At 46.5% G+C, this 18,173-nt stretch overlaps 7 protein-coding genes across 7 annotated transcripts; 4 read left to right on the plus strand and 3 right to left on the minus strand.

The window, feature by feature from the left end:
• Window positions 1-157: 157 nt before the first annotated feature.
• Window positions 158-3,082, plus strand: MSH2 (mismatch repair ATPase MSH2; the record flags this gene model as incomplete). Its single annotated transcript, XM_022610391.1, has 1 exon — window positions 158-3,082. One exon carries the CDS (start codon window positions 158-160, stop codon window positions 3,080-3,082), a length of 2,925 nt encoding a protein of 974 aa, XP_022466692.1.
• A 118-nt stretch (window positions 3,083-3,200) lies between these two features.
• On the minus strand, window positions 3,201-6,353 carry HAL9 (Hal9p; the record flags this gene model as incomplete). The annotated part of the gene is made up of 1 exon (XM_022610392.1): window positions 3,201-6,353. One exon carries the CDS (start codon window positions 6,351-6,353, stop codon window positions 3,201-3,203), a length of 3,153 nt encoding a protein of 1,050 aa, XP_022466693.1.
• A 381-nt stretch (window positions 6,354-6,734) lies between these two features.
• On the minus strand, window positions 6,735-7,637 carry MPD2 (protein disulfide isomerase MPD2; the record flags this gene model as incomplete). Its single annotated transcript, XM_022610393.1, has 1 exon — window positions 6,735-7,637. One exon carries the CDS (start codon window positions 7,635-7,637, stop codon window positions 6,735-6,737), a length of 903 nt encoding a protein of 300 aa, XP_022466694.1.
• A 380-nt stretch (window positions 7,638-8,017) lies between these two features.
• KNAG0K00840 (uncharacterized protein) lies at window positions 8,018-8,848 on the plus strand (the record flags this gene model as incomplete). Its single annotated transcript, XM_022610394.1, has 1 exon — window positions 8,018-8,848. One exon carries the CDS (start codon window positions 8,018-8,020, stop codon window positions 8,846-8,848), a length of 831 nt encoding a protein of 276 aa, XP_022466695.1.
• A 211-nt stretch (window positions 8,849-9,059) lies between these two features.
• Window positions 9,060-12,563, minus strand: DUF1 (Duf1p; the record flags this gene model as incomplete). The annotated part of the gene is made up of 1 exon (XM_022610395.1): window positions 9,060-12,563. The coding sequence occupies one exon, from the start codon at window positions 12,561-12,563 to the stop codon at window positions 9,060-9,062; it is 3,504 nt and encodes a 1,167-aa protein (XP_022466696.1).
• Window positions 12,564-13,086: 523 nt separating this feature from the next.
• PHM7 (Phm7p) lies at window positions 13,087-16,104 on the plus strand (the record flags this gene model as incomplete). Its single annotated transcript, XM_022610397.1, has 1 exon — window positions 13,087-16,104. The coding sequence occupies one exon, from the start codon at window positions 13,087-13,089 to the stop codon at window positions 16,102-16,104; it is 3,018 nt and encodes a 1,005-aa protein (XP_022466697.1).
• A 462-nt stretch (window positions 16,105-16,566) lies between these two features.
• ATG19 (Atg19p) lies at window positions 16,567-17,829 on the plus strand (the record flags this gene model as incomplete). The annotated part of the gene is made up of 1 exon (XM_022610398.1): window positions 16,567-17,829. The coding sequence occupies one exon, from the start codon at window positions 16,567-16,569 to the stop codon at window positions 17,827-17,829; it is 1,263 nt and encodes a 420-aa protein (XP_022466698.1).
• Between the last annotated feature and the right edge of the window lie 344 nt (window positions 17,830-18,173).

Consider the following 18,173-nt stretch of genomic DNA (forward strand, 5'->3'; position numbering starts at 1 on the left):
TCTGATTTCAGTTTCTCGCGTCACCCACCCACTTACTTTTTTTTCTTCTTCCCTTTACGCGTTTATTGCAGTCAGCATCTCTTGGTATTTAAGAAAATGGATTGAGGATTCACCGTCACATCAAAGATCACCAACAACCTACCGCAATAGAACCGATATGTCGACTGCTGCGTCTAGGCCAGACTTGAAATTCAGCGGGATTGCTGAAGAACGCAGTTTTTACAGTAGGTTTCTCACTCTAGAGGAAAAACCTACGACTACGATCCGGATTGTTGACAGAGGCGAGTATTACACGGTGGTCAGCACCGATGCAGTCTTCGTTGCCGATTCAATCTACCACACACAGTCTGTTCTCAAGACTTGCAATTTGGACCCTGTTACAGCCAAGAAATTTGGACAGCAACCTAAACAATATGTCACTTTGTCACCGCAAATCTTGAGTAACCTGCTAAAGAAATGTTTGCTAGAACTAGGGTATAAAGTGGAAATATACGACAAAGCGTGGAAACTGCTTAGAATGGCTTCACCCGGTAACATTGATTCAGTTGCCGACCTATTGAATGTGTCTATTGACAATTCTATCGTTATCGCGTCCTTGAAACTGCAATTTAATCCCAAGGATGGAAACTGCCTCATTGGTGTGGCATTTGTAGATACATCCGATTACAAATTGGGGATGCTCGATATCCTGGATAATGAAGTATTCTCTAATCTGGAAAGTTTTTTGATTCAACTGGGCGTCAAAGAATGCTTGGTCCCCGATCTGAGTCATGCCGAGAACAACCAGGAATGGACTAAGATTGTTAATGTTATAGATAGATGTGGAACTGCGGCAACTTTAATCCGCAGCTCTCAATTCAATAAGGGCAACGAAGACGTGGAAAACGACTTGATCAAATTGACAAACGATAAGCTGATCATGTCTCTACCCCAAAAATTTTCACCATTGGCATTGGGCGCGTGTCACGCCTTATTGGATTATTTGAATCTGTTGAGTAATTCCGATGTTTTGGGTAAGTTTGAACTAGTTCAACACTCCTTGAAGGAGTTTATAAAGTTGGATGCATCCTCAATCAAAGCTTTGAATCTGTACCCTCAAGGACCATCTAACCCAACCATGACTAGCACACAGACTTCAAACTTTTCCTACGGCTTCAACTCAAAGGGAAAGGTTACATCGCTTTTTCAGTTATTGAATCATTGCAAAACTAATGCTGGTATACGATTATTGAACGAATGGATAAAACAACCACTCACGGATATGACAAAAATCAATACTAGACACAACTTGGTGGAATATTTGATAGACCAACTGGAGTTAAGACAGCTACTACAATGCGATTACCTCCCACTCTTCCCAGATTTACGTCGGTTGACCAAGAGATTGATCAAAAATGGAACTTTGGAAGATGTACTGAAAGTTTACCAATTCACCAAAAGAGTTCCCGAATTGGTGCAACTTTTAGAATCTTTTACTAACCCCGATGAGGAGAATTTAGCAGACAGCGAAAACGAATCCTCTTTGGAAAAACTAGTTCAAGATACCTGGATTGTCCCGCTCCAAGATCGCTTAGACCCATTGAGTAAGCTAGAAGAAATGGTAGAAACGACTATTGACTTGGATGCGTACGAAGAGAACAACGATTTTATGATCAAGGTGGAGTTTAATCAGGAGTTAGGTTCTATTCGTGATCAATTAGATAACCTCAGAGAGAAAATTAAGCAAATCCACTTAGAAGCAGCAGAAGACTTGGGATTTGATCCAGAAAAAAAACTGAAATTAGAAAACCACCACATGCATGGCTGGTGCATGCGTCTGACCCGTAACGATGCTAAAGAGTTGAGAAAACACAGAGAATATATTGAACTGTCCACCATAAAGGCCGGTATCTTTTTCAGCACCAAGAAGTTGAAGGAAGTGGCAAGTAAAACTGCAGAATTGGAGAAAGAGTACGAAAAGCAACAATCAATTTTGGTTAAAGAAATAGTTTCTATTACACTAACCTACTCTCCAGTCCTGGAAAAAATATCTTTAGTTTTGGCCCACCTGGACGTATTGACTTCGTTTGCACACGTTTCATCGTACGCACCAATTCCGTACGTGAGGCCAACAATGCATGATTTTGGTTCAAAGAGAAAAACTCACTTGGTAGCATCTCGGCATCCAGTACTTGAAATGCAGGATGATATCGTCTTTATCGCAAATGATGTAGATTTGGAAAAAGATAGCAAGGAGTTTTTGATTATTACAGGACCCAATATGGGTGGGAAATCTACATATATAAGGCAAGTCGGTGTGATAACATTAATGGCGCAGATTGGTTGTTTTGTCCCTTGTGAAGAAGCTGAAATAGCCGTTGTGGATGCTATCCTTTGCCGTGTTGGTGCTGGTGATTCTCAATTGAAAGGTGTCTCTACTTTCATGGTGGAAATGCTGGAAACAGCATCTATATTAAAGAATGCCACGGAAAACTCATTGATTATCGTCGACGAACTGGGCCGTGGTACAAGTACCTACGACGGGTTTGGCCTTGCATGGGCAATTGCCGAACATATTGCCAAAAAAATCAAATGCTTTACTCTCTTTGCAACACATTTCCATGAGTTGACTTCCCTTGCCGACAAACTTTCCAACGTTGTAAACATGCATGTGGTTGCTCATATCGAACAAAGCGAAAAGAGTCAACACGATAGTGATGATATCACCCTGTTATACAAAGTCGAACTTGGTATTTCCGACCAGTCGTTTGGTATCCATGTCGCGGAAGTGGTGCAGTTTCCACAGAAAATTGTGAAGATGGCTAAGCGGAAGGCAGCTGAATTAGAAGATTTGAAACAAAGCAATGAGAGTCTGAAAAAAAACAAACTTTCTGTTTCTGAAATCAATGAGGGAAACCAGCAGCTGAAGAAACTGCTGCAATCATGGGTCCAATCAGTCAAGGAACTGGGCCTGGACGATCCGGAAAAATTGAGTGACGACCTCCGCCAGAAAAAAGCCCAGGAGTTACTAAAAGAGATCACCACTGGTAGTCCAATCAAGAATCCCAAGTACCTGGAGCACATCAAATCTTTATTACTTTAGGACGCCATAGTCTTAATACTGAAACATGCCATACTATTGATCACCTGAATTTATTATGTAATTTATGTACTCTCTAAACAAAAAATAAGATATAAACGAACAAGCATATCTGCTTTAGTTAGCTGTCTGTTTTGTACACATCCATGAAAAAGTAGTCTCTGTCAAACAGTATTCTACCGAAGGGTAGAAAACTATTGAACTCTTCATCATTGTACCTCGTATCTGTTGAGTTCCCTGCAGTTGGTTCATCATTAGTCTCGTTCGCTGGATAAATGACATTGTATGAGGTGTCATCACTAATGAACAACGATCTATCTTCTTGGATTTTTCTTGGGTTGCCATCTGAAGAGCAGAATGGGATATCAGAATAAAGCACCTTTAACATTCTTGGGTTTACTTCATTGAATATATCAATGTCGGATATTTTGATCGGAAGTTCAAGGTCATCCACTCCGTTCTCTATATCTTCCACAGTAACATCTTCAAATACCTGATCCGCATGGAAACATCTCTGTAGGTCAACAACCAGCCTTTTATAAGAGTCCGCCTTTTCGAGGTCTAATCGGAAGATGAACTTAGGTAGAATATCCTTATAGTAGCTTGGATTAAACTTGTATTCATTCTTCCGCCGTTCGACCTCATTAAACCGAGCGACAATATGGTGCATGAGGTATGTAAACAAATGCATCGCAGTCAGCCAGTTCACATTACTGGTCATCAAGTACTGTTCATTTTCACCCAACATATGTTTATGAGAAACTTCTAGCAATTTTATCAGCTCCGGTATGTCCCTTTCTCTCTCATCATCAATATACTTGATGACATGGAGCAGTAAAGCAAAAATACCCGTGAAAAGATGGTACCTGGATTCGTAAAATCGTTGCGGTTGATAATTTGTTGTCATAAACATGTTCAGCATCGCCACACATGATAATTTATATTGCTCCAAAAAAGACCTGAAAATAATTGGGATATCATGGATGGAATTGACAAACAGGTGCTTATTGTCCGTCATATAGGTAATGGTGAATAAACTCAAAAGAATTTGCAAATACAAGAACCTGAAATGACAGTACAGAACACGGACGCAAGCAATTTCAAAACTCAAAGCTGGATTTTCCTCATTGCTTTGAGTATATATCAGGCAGAGACATTGTTTGTAGCTTTCCAGTTTCATGCATGGATGTAGCCTCTTCTTCCAGTTGTCTAAATGCTTTTGGATATCCAAAATTTTCTCTATGGTATAATCAAACGAGCGTTCCGTCATTCTTGCCGCAAAACAGGTTTCAAAAACTTCGGATTCGACTTTTATTAATTGGTAAATGTAGTATGATAGGAAATAGGTGATAAAGTCACAATAATCTGCTATTGCTGCCAATGCAGTGTCCACGTCCTTGATATTTTCTATTTTCTCTGGGTCATAACCCTGCACAGTCGGAAGGACATCATCCCGTATGAAATTTAGGTAAGCCTCATCGGTCAACGTATCTGTTTCCTCTTCACTCAATAGCGGTGGTCTTGATAAAATCATCGAATATTTATTGTCGTAAGCGTAGCAGTGCCACCATAATCTTCTTCTGATCAATGATTCTTTTAAGGGTAGATTACCAGTAAAGTTCCCCAACCCAAGCCTTAAATTAACTGCATACCGTATAGCCGTTGTCAACACATCGTCAGCCAGCTCAGTAGAGTATTTGTCTGACAAATATTTGGCCAAAAGAAGCAGAGCTTGGATGGTCGTTATCCCTGAGCATAGCATCGACAATTTGTGGTAATAGTACATCGCATTCAATAATGTGTTGTTCTCAATAGTTGACAGTTCAGACTTACTGGGACTATATCTATCTTTCCTCAAAAACTCTGTTTCATACAACATCATTGCTTGAGTGGCCAATGCACCGGAACTCAGACAGACATTCAAAAGCAGGGCCTCTGGATAGTTCAATTGCTCTTGACTGTCGTCATAATGCTTTTCTAGAAGATAAAAACATTCTTCTAGTGTAATAGTCATAGTGGCAGAGGATATCATTGTTGCGTGAAAGTTTTCCAATAATCGTCTAGCTTGTTCTTTTGGTGGTAGCGGGAAAATATGAATCTCACCTGCAAATACAGCTGGGGTGGAAAAATCAAGTAGTTTCTTGGCATGAATGATATGCCACTTCAACCCCAGCGTAAGCATGTAATTTATAGGGCTCATGAAATCTTTGATTGAGGCATTCGGTGCCAGTTTTTCTTTTATCCACTGAAGCTTTTGAGGAGTCAGTAATGCAGTTGTGTATGTTTTTTCGACAGGTCTCAGACTTCTGACCTTCACTTCCGCTTTCTCACGTTTTCCCTCTGTCCGTTGAACAAGTTTATTGAGAAGCCATTCAAATCTTGCCATATTGTCAATCATCATAGAGACCTTCTTATCCAACTTTTCCACCTTAGAGATAACCGGTCCGGGAACAGGCCCGATGTTGCTCAAGACAGTGGTCTGATCCGACGATTGGGACGTGGCAGGTGACTCATGTCCCTGCTTTGAAGAACTTTTCTTCGATTGTTTCTTCCTCCACTGTCGCGTTTTTTTTGGTTGTGCGGGGTCATTTTGTTGAAGGCCATCTTCAAGTTCCACAGCGTTTGGTGACACTTCATATTGGAAAGGTGTTTTCGTAGCGGCGGACTCGCCATAATCATCATTCTGCGGGTCTAAATTATTTCTCTTCCTCGCTTGCATCGCGTCTCTATGCTGGAAGGTGCATTCGGCATTATATTTGATACAATGAGAACACTTGTTCTCCACGGTGTTGATCGGGCCACACTTGATCTTCCGCTTTCTGCAGTGGTCACAAGCCATCGAGACCCTTTTCTTGGCAGGTATAACGCTTGCACCGTTAGAAGAACTGGAATACTGGAAATTCCCGAGTGGCGAGCCCATAATCCCGTCGTACATTTGCTGTGGTGGTGGTGGACCCGTGGGGAGGATTGCCTGTTGCTGTCCCATCATCGACTGTTCGTGTAACAGGCCAGCGTACATATTCCTTTGCGGCTGAGTTGGCAGCCCAGAAGGCATGTGTGGATGATGCTGTACTGGGCCAGCGGCGTAATCCACTTGAGCGGTATTTTGCATCATAATATTATTGTTCGGATGATTATTATTTGTATTATTCGTATTATTATTCGTATTGTGATTAAAGTTGTTATTACTATTATGGTTACCGTTGTTGACGTTGTTTCTCGAATATAGGTGGTCATGCGGGAACCCATCACCAAGTTGAACATCATCAGGCATACCCATACCCCCAGACCCATCATTTCCAACGTAAAGTCCGTTCATCTGCATGCCCGCTACGCTTATTTGAAAATACACTTTTTCTCTTTCGTCCCTATATTTAAAGATCAGCAGGGGGGAATAAGCGAGCACAAAAGCAAACAAACTCCCAAAGTCAAGTTCAAAAACTTGATACAGTACTGCAAAAGGGTATGTCCTGACAGGGAAGCGATCTGCGATGGGTCAGACAGATTTACGCTGCTCCACGGCTCGCCCCAGGACCTTTAAATGTGCCATCATCTCCTCTTTTCCTTGTTCATATAAATTTTTCAACATTCTCGATTACCGTTTTAGGTAAAATGCCGGAAAAAAGAAATAACAAAAAAAAAAGAAAAAAAAAAATCACAGTTCGTCGCGAGTGATATCATTAGGGCTTGCAAAATGTTCAAAATTAGGGCTTACCGCTTCGGCGACGTGGTTCAAGAACCCTAATTTCAGTCTTAGGGTTTCGGCGATGTCCCGCTGGCTGTCTGAAGCGGCCCTGTCATCACCGTCACGGTCGCCATCGCCAGCAGCGGTGGATGCAGCGGTCCGTATGACGTTTTCTAGTAGTCTTATCTCACTTTGGAACAGTTTGTCATCGTTGATGGCGTACTCGTTGCGATCTGGCGACCAATTCAGCATGGGGCTGACGGTTTCGTTGTAGTAGTAATGCAATGTCAATGACGGTTCTGTTAGGGGTTGTCTCTCCGCAGGGTGACCAAACAGCACGGAATCGAACAACCTCCGCAATTCATTCTGGGAGACTGCGGCGTTCAAGAAATTCTGGAAAGAGGGGAGATTCCTTCTACCCTTAAACTCGATGATGCGGTCACTGGCGACCTGGTACAGTGGATTTGAGTAACTGGGGCCCCACATCTTCTCCCACAAACGTCTCCATAGGGGTAGATTTCCCGCTTCAGTCGTGAGGGGTGAGTCGCTCAAGGACAAAGGTTCATCCAATGGAGTGATCAACTTGACCATAGGGTAACCGGGTACCCCAGAACATAGCGATGACCCAAACAATTCGCAGTCAACCTCTACAAACTGTAAGGGGGCTTTGTAGGTGTCCAATGCACTGAGTTCCTCGTACACTGGCTTCATCAACTTGCAGTGCGTGCACCACTGTGTGAAATACTTTACCACGGTGTAGGTGGCTGTGCCATTGTTCACAAGGTTGAAAAACTGCTCCTGTGTTTGTATGTGAGTCACTACAGCACCCACACTGCAAATGAACAGGACAAAAACCTGGACAATACTAAACATGCCTGGATGTTGTATCGGTACAAGACGTCAACAGGCCAGCTTTGAAATCTTCCAACAACACTCATCTTCTGTGTAAAAAGGTCCATCTGCCTTTTTTTCCATTTCTTTTTCCTCGTTCTGTGGGTGCACAAGTGATCCCGTATTACAGCGTCAGGAGACTCAACATTTGAGAACTTCCTCTCTCTCTGTGCTGGTATCCCTTGCGCGCCCCCCCGCCCCCCCGAGTGCGAAGCAACAGAGACCATCTATGCTTTTTTCATGATGTATTATTAATATTATATAAGATAAGACCGTGTCAGGGTGAAGTCTTCCTACCTTGGCACTCTCTTAGCTTGCCTGCCCCCTCCTGCCAAGATTACGGTACTAACGTTCTTTACAGGATGCTTCTATATAATTTTGTGTCTGTAGCTGTTTGGTGCAGCGCACTTGTGTCTGCGCTGCCTCACCATAAATGCAAAGATGCGGCTGAGAATGTACACCACGAGAAGGACAAAGATACGTACAAGTATGCTCCCCACATCGCCAGGGAAATTGTCAAGGGCTCCAACATTGTTCACGTCAATTCCTTAGACAGACACTCCAACCTACCCGTCTCGTTCATCGAATACGACATATCTTCTGATTCATGTCGCGATGTCTCCTTCAATGAGAACGGGAACCCTGTTTTGCTGCTTTCCAAGATGAGTTCTTCGTACAAGAACTGGAAACACTCCGATAACGATGAAATTACCATTTCAGTAGAGCACGAGCATTTCCCAAGGAGGGACCGGACCTTAGAGAGACCCAGAATGATTCTGTACGGTAAATTGCTTGAACTAGAGCTTGATGACAAGAAGGAGCTTCGCACTTTGAACAAATGTTTCAAGAAACAACATCGTGATGCTGGCACCTGGCTGCCTGGCGAAAAGCATTCTGTTGTAAACGATACCGTATACTTCGAGTTCAATGTTACCTCTTTGTACTTCATTGGCGGGTTCGGAGACCACGCTTACATCGGGAACATTACAGGCGAGGATTACCACTCTGCACACCCACCACACAAAAAACCTCCTCACAAGAGACCACCATTCCCAGTCCCACCTGAGAGACCACCAATTCCTCCTCCACACAGTCCTCCTTCCCCACCAAAACCACCACATGGCCCTCCCAAATTCGGGGAAAACACTTGGAACATTTGGGAGCTTTTGAGAGACTTTATGGAACACTATTGAGCAAACAAAGTATAAGATTCTCTCTGCTTATTTCAGCGGTTGACCGCACTCGTATCCTTCCTTTTATATCAGTTTTGTTTTTATTAACGTCATTATATATTCCACGGGGGATACCAACCGAATCCACTTCATATGTGTAGCCCGGTATTTACTGAACAGTGTAGTTACGTACTAGATTTTCTCCGCCTTCTTTAACCAAGCCTCCAACTGCTCAACTATCGACAGCAACCTTCCTTCTGTACTCGATAACGATTTCTCCCTGCGATTTCCAATGTAACGTTCTTACGGTACTCAGAGTCATGTCATCATCCAGGACCTGCCCCTTGCACAGCAACTCCAGCCATACAACCGGCTCCAGCTTGCCCTTCATTTCCGGGGTCTTGGCCTCAAACCTGTCAACGACGTAGTACTTGATCTTTTTCACTTTAATCATTCCGGGGGCAGTTAGTTTGATATTAGCCTCCGATATTTTGGGGAGATCTGTCCTTCCTAACTTCATGTCGTTACTCTTGGACTTGCCCAATTTGAACATGTGCGAGAACTGTTGAGATGAGGACTCCTCCTCCCCTGGTGTTTCCGCTGTTCCGCTGTTCCCCGTTGGGTTTGCATTTGGGTTGACCCAGGGGACAATTATAAAATTTAGCTTCGGTTGCTTGTCGTCCAGTACTCGGATATCATTGAACAAAGTCTCGGCCAACCAGTAAGGTAGGTTTCTCTCTAGATCCTCAAACGTTTTCTTCTTTCCTGCTGTCGTGACCTCCTCAGTTGTCGGTTGTTCATCCAGATGTCCCAGGGATGCGGTCGAAGTTGACGTCGGGGTGCTCGATTTTTGCTTACCAGAGGAGATCGAGGACAACGAAGTTGTGGACGAGGAGAAAGATGAGGAGAGTGACATTAGAGAGGTCGCTGACGTGTGCGATGCTTTAGAGTGTAATGACGTGGAGCTTGGATGGCGATTTAGATGGTGATTTTTAATCTTCGTAGGGGGTAGTAACGTGGAGAACAGGACCCTCCCGCCGCACGCGCCGTCCTTCCAGCAATGAATGAGGATCAGCGGTGCGGACTTCACCTGTATTATCGGTAGGCGGCTATCCCTTATGATTTTTGTCTCTGGCGTCCTTTTCGAGAGCAATTTCATCGAGGTCGACGCGTTATGGTACTGGTCCATGTAGTCATCGTGCACTTGTTCGATGTAGTCGGATATAAATTCGCTGCGTTGCGAAGATTGTGCCATTTGCTTTGTATCTGCTGGTGCAGGTAATAGATTGGTGTTGACGGTCAACGGTGGGTTTTCCTGATTCTTTGCAGTTGCTTGTTCCAAGCTTTTGTTGTTCTCTGCCAAAGTGTGTAATGCGTCGTGAAGTGCATTTTCAGGCACGGCACTTGTACCTGCCATAGATAATGGCGCGGCAACGGGTGCCCCTGCAGGGGTAGTGTGAGGCCTTGGATCTTCTGGGGTCGCCGACTGGCTTATACCAGAGTCCTTTGCACTGCCTGACCTGAACGATTTGAATTTGCGGGTGAGAAGAGAGCTTGATGTCTTTGGTGCTGGCTGTACGACAGAATCCGTCGAGACGTTCATGTGGTAACCGCCAGACAAGCCCCCCTCTTTCAGTGGGACGCTTTGGAAATCTGTGTTAAGAGGTGTTGTTGGTGCTGAGACGTACGGTGAGCCCGTATCGCTTTTCGTCCCCAAGTTCGAGTTCGAGGATCCGTAACCAAATTTCGCGAACGCGCTCCTCCTCTTGAATTTTTCCTTCTGCTTGTTGAATGCTGGTGGTTCCTCTGATTGTGCCTGTGCTGGTACCGATGCGAATGCCTGTGTCTGTTTATGTTTTGAATGGGACAATTTCTCTCTAAATTTGGCGTCCCTCTTGACCTCCCAGCGGACGAAATCGTAGAAGAGTGAATTTGCCACGATCTTCCCTAAATTGTACCTTGTCTCCTCGTTCAATTCCACACCGTTGATGATGTTGTATCTGTGGAGCGCTGACCCGTATACCTCTGTGTCGAGGAATTTCGGGTTTATCTTGACGAAGAGCATGCCTACTTTCACGGACACTGTACACCAATGGGACAGGATCTCCTTCGTGGTGTACTTCCTAACGATCTCGTCGAAGGACCCCTCTTCGTGGGGGAAAGTGTCCACCAGTTCGCACGAGATAATATCCCACCTTTGCACGCTCCCGACTGTGTTTTCCGTAATGACGTGTCTCCTGTTTGTTAGAAGCGAGGATTTTGTCAGCGCGACACCTTCCCCCGGACACACGACACGGACGACTCCTGATTCAAAATTGAGAGCGCACAAGTTTGAGTCGTTACATTTAGAGAAATGAAGTTCGCCCGCAATGACCTCCAATGCGAGTACCCCGGATTTCTTCTCACCCGAGGATGACTGCGGCAAGAGTGTCTCCAGAGAGTAATCCCGCATGTCAAGTGCTGTGACGCCACCTGCTGAGTCCCCCATCAGTAAAGTCTCCTTGTCTGAGGGCCCCGCGCGGAGACACCAAATGGAGCAAGGCCGTTGTATTGTTTCTAGAGGGACAAGCCCACGTACTGGATCCCCGCGCCACACTTTAACAACACCATCCGCGGAGGCACTCACGAAGGTCCCATTTGCCCAATGCACGATACATTTGACGTTAGTGTCGTGTGCATTTGGTATATGAACTGGTTCTGCCGCGTCTCTGGAACTGTACAATGAGATATCCCCATTGGAGTCACCAACGACAATATCCAGAGGTCCACCGCCACCCGTGGCAAGTGCATATATCGATGCATTCTTATTATCGAACTGATGGGACAGGTGAACGTGAGTATCTGTTGTTGAGACCCCCCACACTTTCACTACCCCATCTAGCCCCGCAGTGACAAACCGTGAACTGTCCAGTACACTGCACGCCTTAATGTAATCATCGTGATCCCCGACGATCCTACTGGACGCAGAGATCCCGCCCCTTGGTGACATATCCACGTTTATGAGGGTTACTGAGAAATCATGCGACACGGACACGAACACACCAACACTCAATTCCACGAGGTCAGATATCCAATCCGAATGAACTTGTAACCTCACATTCTGCAACTCTGCGGACGATTCCACCGAATGCACTATAATGGACCCATCTCTTGCTGATGTCAGATAGTAGGGACACTGAGCGATGCATTTCGGGTACAGTACTTTCGTGATGGGCAAGATATGTGTCCTCGACTGCGATTGTGCACTCTGCAGCCCATAACTTATTGTCAATCGGTTCATCTTTGCCGTGGAGACACCTAGAGCGACAGAATGGGAAGCAGCGATGAGATTATGAAACAGCTGGCATGCAAATGTAGTTAACGATATTTTGATGGAGGGGTGAAAGAGAGAAGTCCTTTCAACAAACAAAAAAAAACGTGAACCAAAGAAAAAAAAAAAAAAGAAGAAAGAAAGAAAAGAGAACGAAGGACTCGCACAGCGCACGCGACACACCGCCCCCCCCCCCCCGGCCCCAAGAGCCCACCAGACGATGTCGGACCCCGCGCTGAAGGCCAAACTGTGGTGCGAGATCCACCGCCAGCTACCGGACGTGCTTGCCACCGCGGCAGCCCCCGCCCCCGCCCCCACCCCCACGGACAAGTTCGTGAACATGCTCGTCGAGGTGGCGTACGCCAAGGCGGCGCTGCTCGCACGTGACCTCGAGCTGTTCGCGGCGCACCGCGGCAGCGCCGCCATCGACGCGAGCGACTTCGCGCTGGTCACCCGGCACGCGTCGCTGTAAAGGTGACACCGCAGAGGAAGAGCGGCGGGCGCGTGGCTGAGCAGCGAAACAACGATCGGTGACGCCACGCAGGTGTCACCGGCCCCGCAGAAACCGCCGCAGAGCTGCACCCCACTGCAGCCCACTGCAGCCCCTCCCGGAAAATCAAGTTGAAATTTGCCGAAAAAAGTTTTCCTGCGACGGCGACTTTCCCGCTGTGTGGTTTTGTGCTGATTTCTGTGATTTCCGCTCTGTTCCTGTGAGTTCTGGCACTGCTGCTGTGCGCTGAAGCCGTCTTCCCCTCAGTGATGTCACGTTTGGGGTTCGGGTGAGGATTGCAGTACAAGGCAGGGTTCCCTCCCCTCGGTTATAATTCTAAGTATATATATGGAGAGGGCGGTGTCGTCCTCCTCGTCGTTCCCGGTGGGTGACGACGCTGGCGAGCTTCTACAGGGTAAGTTACTCATCGATATCGATATCAATTTACCTGGTTTTCAGATGTCTGCAGATACGTCGTCTTCGACCTCCGCGTTCGTCACGACGCTGATCGTGAACAGTATTGTCGCTGCCGTGTTTACCGGCGGGTTTGTGCTCCTTAGGGGGAGAGAAAAGAGGGTTTATCAGCCAAGGACACTCGCTGATGTACAGACAATCACAGAGGAGGAACGCATGGCGGAGCCACCGCAGGGGTGGTTCGCGTGGTTGCCCTACCTGCTGGAGAAATCACACGCGTACTTAATACAACACTGTGGGATTGACGGGTATTTTTTCCTGAGGTACATGGGGATATTCGCCTCCTTCTCGGTGGTGTGTGCGTTGCTGCTGTTCCCCATACTGCTCCCGGTGAACGCCACGAACGGTCACAACTTGTCTGGGTTCGAGATTCTGTCGTACGCGAATATAAAGGATAACAAGAGACAGTACGCGCACGTGTTCTTGTCGTGGGCAGTGTACGCGTTCTTCATGTGGGTGTTGTACAAGGAACTGTACTACTACACAGTAATGCGACACGCAGTACAGACTACTCCCTTGTGCGATGGGTTGCTGTCCTCGAGAACAGTGGTGCTCACAGAACTGGATGGGAAACTCATGAATGAGGGGGAACTGGATAAGATATTCTCGCGGGCGTCCAGGATAGTGTACGCACACGACACAAAGAAGTTGGAGAAGTTGGTGCAGGAACGTAAGAAACACGCGGTGCGGCTCGAGACTGCTCTAAACAAAGTTCTGGACTCGGCCGTCGGGATGACCCTCGAGAAGAAACCTTCGTTGTGGAACACACTGGTCTCCAAGCTTTTACACACGGTACGCAGAGAATCGTCCAAGAAGGGTGTGCTGCCGGGGAAAGGTGGCTCCTTGGGGAAACCAAGAGACGATTTGGACACGTACGTGCCCTTGAACAAGAGACCCAAGCACCGTACAGGGCCGTGGTACTTGCCCCCAATGGAGTGGCTGTTCGGGAGGAAAAAAGTTAACACGCTCACGTACTGTAAGGACGAGATTTCAAGGCTTAACGGTGAGATTCACACTTTGCAGGACGAGTGGCACGAGAACAAGAAATTGCCTGCGGTGTTTCTCCAGTTCGGAAACCAGGTGGACGCACAGTGCTGCTTCCAATCGGTAGACCAACTCTTGGGCACTTTCTCCTTCGGGAAGAAGATCGTCGGCGTAGCGCCAGAGGACATCAACTGGGGGAACTTGAACCTCACAAGGTGGGAAAGGTACGCAAGATACATTGGTGCCAACACTTTCCTAACGGCAATGATCATCTTCTGGGCTATCCCAACAGCTGTCGTCGGGTGTATTTCAAACGTCAATTTCTTGACCGAGAAAGTACCCTTTTTAAGGTTCATCAACAATATGCCCACATTCCTGCTGGGGATTATCACAGGGTTGTTGCCAACGATCGCATTGGCCGTGTTAATGTCCCTCGTGCCACCTATCATCAAATTGGCGGGGAACATCTCAGGGATCTTGACTAAACAGGAATTGGGTGCGTACATGCAGACATGGTTCTACGCGTTCCAAGTAGTCCAGGTGTTCCTAGTCACTACACTGGCCTCATCGGCGTCTGCCACGGTGGAACAGATTATTAACCACCCGGGGGACGCAATGACCCTGTTGGCAAACAATCTACCAAAGGCATCGAACTTCTACATTGTGTACTTCCTGCTCCAGGGACTCTCGACACCATCCGGTAATTTGTTCCAAGTCGTCGCTTTAATCAAGTCCCGCATCATGGGCCGCTTCGACCGGACTCCAAGGCAGAAGTGGACACGTTACAACACTTTGGACAAACCAGACTACGCGCTCACGTACCCAACAATCCAGATTTTCGTGTGCATCTTCATCACATACATCATGATCGCCCCAATTATCCTCGTCTTCTCCACTTTCGCACTCCTGTTCATGTACGTCTCCTTCCTGTACAACGCAAACTTCGTCCAGGGACTACCGGAAACAGACTCACAGGGCAGAAACTACCTACTCGCGATGTTTCAGGCAATGTTACCCATCTACCTGTGCCAAGTCTGCCTGATCGGCCTATTCATCATGTCCAAGTCCTGGGGGCCCCTCGTGCTCGAAGTCGTCGCGCTCGCCGCAACAGCGATCGCGCACGTGTACTTCAAGTGGAAGTACCTCCCCACCATCGACTGTGTGCCCCTGAGCGCCATCCGCATTGCTCGTGGGGAGATCGATTCCGCACTGTACCCTGCTGGAGACCTCGGGAAGAAAGAGATCAGCCAGTTAGCGGACAGAGAGAAGATGAAGTACAGACAGAACACAACGGGCGGTGTCATCAGAGACGCGACAAACTGGGAACTAAGACACGCTAACTTGCTGCCCTTGAACGACAACTCGTCGAACACGCTGGGCACGGACAGCTTGGGCGACTTGGAAAAGCAGAAACAGGCGGAACAGCAGGGGAGGAAGGGCAGTACGATCACGGGCAGGACCGTGGCGTCCACTTTTGTCTCTGAGGACGAGCAGTTTAAGAAATTGACTTACGATGACGTGAAGGATCTGCAGAAACTTCGTAGCGAGGCCGCGGCAGGCCAGTTAGGCCCCTACGAGGTCGACGATACCGCTGGGGTCCGCAATATCGCGGATGTCGGGAAAGTTTACTCGGACGTCAACGCCATGAAGGACGCACCGGAGGCGTTCCCACCAAACATTGTCGCCGGTGTCCCCTGGCATACGCGCATCGCCAACTTCTTCAGGCCCACGAGGGCGTACCCATTCGACAAGATCAGATCGAGACTGCCACACGTGTACAACACCACAGTCGCTTACGACGACGAGTACCCGGAGATAGCGTACACGAACCCAAGTGTCAGGGACAAGGACCCTATTATTTGGATTTGCAAGGACTCAGTCGGGCTTTCGAAGCAACAGATCGCGGACGCAAAGGATGCAGGTGTGCAGGTCTCTGATGAGTTTACGAAATACGACGCAAAGGGGAAGTCTACATACACTTTCAACCCACCTGACTACGAACGCGAAGTCAAGAGATAATCACTGGAGTTTGTTTCACCAATTAGTAATAGTAATAATAATAACAATCTATAATAATAACAATCTATAATATAACAATCTATAATATAACATACCAATCTTTTTTTTCTCAAGTCAACATAACAGAATGTATCATACCGAAAGAGTCACCCGTAACAGGGTCTTCCGGTTGTGGGCGATCTCTTCCTCAAGAAAGCTAGCGAGAAAACCCAATTCCAAGAACCAAGGATTGCACTGCACCTGCATTGTCCAAGACATCAAACAGGGTCCCCTACGGGATAAGAAGGGTTATCGTGCGACACCCCATATTTCTGTTATCAGCCCTACGTGTGTCCGGGTAAAAACCTAGTTGAGCAAGTTTTATATTTAAGAGTCCGATAACAGGGGACTGATATGCGATGCTGAATAGTCATTGGGGGGTCGAACTTGAAGCACCGTCTGTTTCGAAGAAAATCTTCAAACATGGAGTATGAATTGGCTATTGTGCATGAGGGACATACTGTCAAGAAGTACTTTGACTATCCGTGGGTTGGGAAAGAGGAGATCCTTAATGTTGTAGCGGGGAATTTCGATATCGGCAACCCAGATGACTTGTTCAGGTGCTTCCAATTGGACTCCGCAGTGATCTGTACGAGAGGGATTCGAAAGAGCAAGATCTTCCAGTACTTTCCCATGGGACAATACTATCCAGGTGTTGAACAGAGGCATTTGGACCGTCTCAGCCGGAACAGGGAGGGCTACCGTATTGTCATAAAACTGACCCGCGTCAAGGCTCCCACAAAGGCTCCCACAAAGGCTCCCACACAGCCTGAACCAAGCGTAGATGACACAATGGTGATGATACCCCATGAGGTGTTGAATAAACTAGTGGAACAAGTTGGAAGGCTCGAAATAGCGATTAAAAATTCAGAGAATAGAGAGGAGAAAGCTGAGAGCGCTACTAAGGAGCCATTAGACAAGATTCTCGAAGAGTCCAGTGATGTGGTAATCGAAGTATCAAAGAAAAATAACGATCTTTTTGAGTTCTTTAATAACATTCTTACGGAAGACCAATTGAAGGACTTGAAACACGGGTTTGAAAAGTATACGCAGTGGATATCGCTGTACAACAACGACGAGGGTAAACTAGAGGAACACTTGAAGACCTTACAAGATTTTTCGACGTTTTTCTCCACGAAGGACAACTCTGATTTTGTGAAGTATCCGATCTCTCTACGGATTTTCCCCAAGGAGTTGAATATATGTTTCGAACTGCAGAACAGCTTCGGAGTAGCGGTACCGAAGGGACTAGCACTGATGATATATTACCGAGATGGTACACTGGACAAGACAAGTACGTATAAAGTGGACATCTCTCATGGAGTTGGTCCACATTTAACTAAGACGTTCAGGAGATTCAAGCGTGAATTTGGGCCAGAGTTCTCAGTGGGCAATGTTACACGAGTACAAATAATCAGCGACCGAAGCCAAATACTGTATACAGGCCATCAAGACGCGTTTGCAGAGGAAAGCGATCCTCAGTCGAGGGTTTTCAACTTCACAGTCGTGGATGATATCGCATTCGCAGAGAACAACAACGACAACGACACGGCAAGCTACAAAGACAACGACAATGACATAATATCCACAAGCATTAGCAACACTGCGAACGACGACGACAACCATACGGTGACCGAAGATGCCGACTTCAACGACTACGATTGTCTAACCGAAAGCGATTTCTAAATCACTCTAGAGGGCCAATTCCATCTCTATAGTTTCAATTCCATAACAGATATAAACGTAACACATTACATAAACCCGTGCTTGTTTCCCAGATCCGGCAGGAAACAGGTGAACCGATAAGAAGACCCACAGACCGGGTAATCTCTGCTGATGTCAGTTTGAGGCAACACGTTCTATGCATAAACGGCAGCTACGCGGGTTTTTGTGCATTCTGTATCTCGACCTTCTTTTCTCTTCTTTTTTCCCTGTTTTTTTCTTTTTTTCTCATTAAAAAAAAATCCTACACTGCGAAATCTTCTTTGGCTTTCAGAATTGGTTAAGTAATCTTCTATCGTGGTATCTCT

The sequence above is a fragment of the Huiozyma naganishii genome, chromosome 11 (assembly GCF_000348985.1).
Source record: "Huiozyma naganishii CBS 8797 chromosome 11, complete genome".
In the NCBI taxonomy this organism is placed as follows: domain Eukaryota; kingdom Fungi; phylum Ascomycota; class Saccharomycetes; order Saccharomycetales; family Saccharomycetaceae; genus Huiozyma; species Huiozyma naganishii.